This window comes from Nicotiana sylvestris, chromosome 8 (assembly GCF_000393655.2).
Source record: "Nicotiana sylvestris chromosome 8, ASM39365v2, whole genome shotgun sequence".
NCBI classification, from domain to species: Eukaryota; Viridiplantae; Streptophyta; class Magnoliopsida; order Solanales; family Solanaceae; genus Nicotiana; species Nicotiana sylvestris.
The window spans coordinates 115,354,363-115,359,262 of record NC_091064.1 but is presented as its reverse complement, the minus strand read 5'-3'; the positions used below and the strand labels follow the sequence as shown (position 1 = coordinate 115,359,262).

Sequence of the window (4,900 nt, the reverse complement as noted above, 5' to 3'; positions counted from 1 at the left end):
ATGTGAACCCATCTTCAAAAGGTTGAGAAAGGATGTTGAAACTAGTTAGACTGAAGATTGTCAAAAGGCTTTTGACGAAAATTAAGGAATACATATCCACGCAACCAGTCCTAGTCCCCCCAGAACCAGGAAGACCTTTGCTACTCTATTTGTCTATACTACACGGGGCTTTCGGCTATGTTTTGGGACAATACGATGAGATAGGAAAAAAGGAGCAAGCCATATATTACTTGAGTAAGAAGTTCAGAACTAACGAAGCACAGTATTCTCTGCTAGAAAGCACTTGTTGTGCTTTGACATGGAAATCTCAGAAATTGAGGCATTACTTCTGTGCCTATACTACATACCTCATATCAAGAATGGATCCTCTGAAGTACATCTTTCAGAAGCCCATGCTTACCGGGAAGTTAGCTAAATGGAAGATATTGTTAAGTGAGTTTGATATCATCTATGTAGAAGGTAGTCAAAGGACAAGCATTGGCAGACCATCTTGCTGAAAATCCTGTGGGAGGAGAATACGAACCACTAAATATGTATTTTCCTGACGAAGAAGTGTCATTCGTAGGAGAGGACATTGCTGAAGCCTATGACGGTTGGAGAATGTTCTTCGACGGAGCTGCCAACTTCAAAAGAGTGGGCATTGGAGCGGTTTTGGTATCAGAGACATGTCAACATTATCTTGTATCTGCAAAGCTTAAGTTTTCGTGCACCAACAATATGGAAGAATATGAGGCTTGCATCATGGGGATCAATTTGGCCATCGACATGAATATACAAGAGTTGTTGGTAATCGGTGATTCGGATCTTCTGGTACATCAAGTTCAAGGAGAATGGGCTACGAAAAACACCAAGATACTACCATACCTGTATCGTGTGCAAGAACTAGTGAAGAGTTTCACAAAGATAGAATTCAAACATGTCCCCAAAATTCAAAATGAATTTGCAGACGCACTGGCCACCTTGTCATCAATGATACAACATCCAGACAAGAATTTCATCGATCCTATCCCGGTGAGGATCCATAATGAGTAGGCTTACTATGCTCATGTTGAAGAAGAAATGGACAGAAAAACCATGGTTCCACGACATCAAGGAATATTTGGCAAAAGGAAAATACCCAGAACAGGCGAACCATACTCAGAAACGCACACTGCGGAGGCTGTCCAATCACTTCTTCTACTGTGGAGGAACCGTGTATAGAAGAACTCTCGATCTGGGATTGTTAAGGTATGTTGACGTAAAAGAGGCTTCCAAATTGCTCGAGGAGATACATGCCGGAACCTGTGGACCACATATGAATGGTATTGTTCTAGCCAAAAAGATACTCAGAGCTGGATATTTTTGGATGATCATGGAAACAGATTGCATCCGGTACATCCAGAAATGCCACAAATACCAGATACATGCAGACATGATAAGGGTACCACCAAATGAACTCAATGCAACAAGTGCACCTTGGCCTTTTACTGCATGAGGATTGGATGTCATCGGTCTGATCAATCCCACTACTTCAAACGGGCACAAGTTCATTCTAGTGGCCATCGATTACTTTACAAAACGGGTGGAGGCGGCATCTTACAAAGTTGTAACCAAGAAAGTCATCGCAGATTTTGTCAGGGATTGTATTGTTTGTCGATTTGGGGTTCCCGAGTCCATCGTCACTAATAATGTCGTCAATCTCAATAGTGATCTGATGAAAGCCAAGTGTGAAACCTTCAAAATTAAAAATAAAAATTCCACAGCATACAGGCCTCAAATGAACGGAGTCGTGGAAGCTACCAATAAGAACATCAAGAAGATACTAATCAAAATCATAGAAAATCACAAACAATGGCATAAGAACTTACCCTTTGCCTTATTGGGATATTGTACCACAATCGCACAGCAATTGGGGCAACTCTCTATTTACTGGTTTATGGTACCAAAGCTGTCATTCCCGCCGAGGTAGAACTTCCTTCTTTAAGGATCATACAAGAAGTCGAAATAAGTGATGTAGAATGGATAAGGAGCCGCTATGAGCAACTAGCCCTTATAGATGGAAAAAGTATAAATACAGTATGTCACGGTCAGCTTTATCAGAATAGAATGTCCAGAGCTTTCAACAAAAGGGTCAAACCAAGACAATTCTCACCGGGACAGCTGGTGTTGAAGGGGATCTTCGCACATCAGGATGAAGCCAAAGGGAAATTTTCACCCTACTGGCAAGGTCCACACATGGTTCACAGGGTACTAACAGGAGGAGCACTCGTACTTGCAGAAATAGACGGAGAAGTTTGGCCAAAACCTATCAATTCAGATGCAGCCAATGGATATTATGTTTAGATTGTTTACATTTCTTTCTTAGATGTAACTGGACTACGCTTGACCTGATTCCCGTTTAAGAGGGGATACGTAGGCAGCCTTGTGGGTTCAGTCACATCTTAATAAAATCTTCATTTCCTCAGAACCAAAAACTGGGGCAGAATTTTCAAGAGGACCCTCAAAATTTCAGAACAAGTCAAGTCGACGCCATCATATGCAAGACACTCAAAAATCGATTAAGTAACTGGGGCAGAATTTTGAGGACGACCCTCAAAATTCTAACACAAGGAAGTCGTAATGTCTCTAAAAGTATCACAATCATTATTTCATCTAATTTACCTAATATTATATACAACTTTGTTTAATAAAATGATTTTATTCCATCAATAAATGTGCATTTTCGAAAACTTTATTTCTGTGACATCAAGTGTTACCCATGGTAACCTGAAAAGGGCCTCCAGAGCAAAGCAAAGTAGACAAAGGCACGAACAGACATCCCCACAAAACTCACAATTTTTCTTTTAATGCAGAGACAAGGAATAGCCATAAGTACGTGCGCCTTAAAACAGCACAACCGAACTGCCAAGCGTAGACATATCTCCTGCTAAGAAATATTCTGCTCCTATTTTCTATTTTTCCACTGTATAAGGCTAAGCATCGCCTTCTCTTTGCATGAGACTAAGACCAGTCTCAAATCTTGCATGAGGATAAGCCCCGCCTCTATATTTGCTTAAAGTCTAAGCATTGCCTTCTCTTTGCATGAGACTAAGCTCTGTCTCAAATATTGCATGAGGCTAAGCCCTACCTCCAAATTTTCATAAAGGCTAAGCATTGCCTTCTCTTTGCATGAGACTAATCCATGTCTCAAATATTGCATGAGGCTAAGCCCTGCCTCCATATTTGCATAAAGTTTAAGCATCGCCTTCTCTTTGCATGAGACTAAGCCTTGTCTCAAATCTTTCATGAGGCTAATCCCTTCCTCCATATTTGCATAAAGGCTAAGCATTGTCTTCTCTTTGTATGAGACTAATCCCTGTCTCAAATCTTGCATGAGGCTAAGCCCTGCCTCCATATTTTCATAAAGGTTAAGCACTTCCTTCTCTTTGCATCAGACTAAGACCTGTTTCAAATCTTTCATGAGGCTAAGCCCTGCCTCCATATTTGTATAAAGGGTAAGCATTGCCTTCTCTTTGCATGGGACTAAGCCCTACCTCAAATCTTGCATGAGGCTAAGCTCTGCCTCCATATTTGCATAAAGGCTAAGCATTGCCTTCTCTTTGCATGAGACTAAGCCCTTTCTCAAATCTTGCATGAGGCTAAGCCCTGCCTCCATATTTGCATAAAGTGTAAGCATTGCCTTCTCTTTGCTTGAGACTAAGCCCTGTCTCAAATCATTCATGAGGCGAAGCCTTGCCTCCATATTATAATAAAGGCTAAGCATTGCATTCTCTTTGCATGAGAAGCCCTGTCTCAAATCTTGCATGAGGCTAAGCCCTGCCTCCTTATTTGCATAAAGGCTAAGCACTGTCTTCTCTTTGCATGAGACTAAGCCTTGTCTCAAATCTTGCATGAGGCTAAGACTTTCCTCCATATTTGCATAAAGGCTAAGCATTGACTTCTCTTCGCATGAGACTAAGCCCTATCTCACATCTGGCATGAGGCCAAGCCCTGTCTCCCAAATTTGCATATGGCTAAGCACTTCCTTCTCATGAGACTAAGCATTGTCTCCCTCTGCATAAGTGTTGCCCTATTCTAAACTTCGCATTATATTCTTCTCTCGGGGTTAAGCTTTGCCACCTAACAAGACCAAGCTTTATCTTGTTATCACCTCTGGTATCTGTCGTGCCCCCTTTTTCTCGTGAAATCGGGTTTATGACATTGACAACTCTTTTAATGGTTATTAAAGAGAAGAGTTGCCACCTAATGATTAAAGTGCATTAGGACACTAAGAAGAGTTTGATTTAGAAAACCAGAGATTGGGTAAGGGCTTGAAATTATCCCGAAGGGAAGGTGTTAGGCACCCCTTAGGATACACTAGTGTGGTTCCCCGCCATACTATAATTGTAATTTTAAGTAAGTAAGAGTTTCAAATATGAGGGGGTTTTCACATAATGGTTGCTAATAGATAAAATTAAAAGAAGTGAAAGGCAAGCTGAAATTTGAGAAAAATGGTTTTGAAATTCTGAAAGCTAAACAACAAAATAAACAAGGGAAGGGGGTCCTAGGTTTATAAATAATAGGGATCACCCCACACAATGTCCGGTAATCGTTCCTCGACGAGGAGTTACACGTGATATTATCGCGTGGTCATCATATCCATATATACCCTTTCCCACCTCGTTAAGGTATTAAAGCACGGAATAGTCTCGTTTACTTATTGCATGTTATTACCCGCCCCAATCCTATCAGCCCCAGAGGTACTTGGGACTACTAATCCTATAATGGAGGAAAATTTGGATTATTTGTGCTTTTAAAGGTAAAAATATTAAGGCAACAAACAAAAACACGTATAACAAGTTGGGGAGACACATAAATAAATAAGGCTCAAACAGACCTCCTTAAATCAAAGAAAGCATATAGTTTAGCATGTCTTGCATGT

General features: G+C 40.8%; 1 protein-coding gene across 1 annotated transcript; it reads left to right on the top strand.

Moving 5' to 3' along the window:
• The first annotated feature begins 1,039 nt into the window (after nucleotides 1–1,039).
• Nucleotides 1,040–1,474, top strand: LOC138875561 (uncharacterized). The gene has a single exon (XM_070154398.1). The coding sequence runs from the start codon at nucleotides 1,040–1,042 to the stop codon at nucleotides 1,472–1,474; it is 435 nt and encodes a 144-aa protein (XP_070010499.1).
• Nucleotides 1,475–4,900: the final 3,426 nt, after the last annotated feature.

Bases quoted from the DNA above. Each gene is read 5' to 3' on its own strand.
- LOC138875561 (XM_070154398.1), top strand. From the start codon at position 1,040: ATGCTCATGTTGAAGAAGAAATGGACAGAAAAACCATGGTTCCACGAC.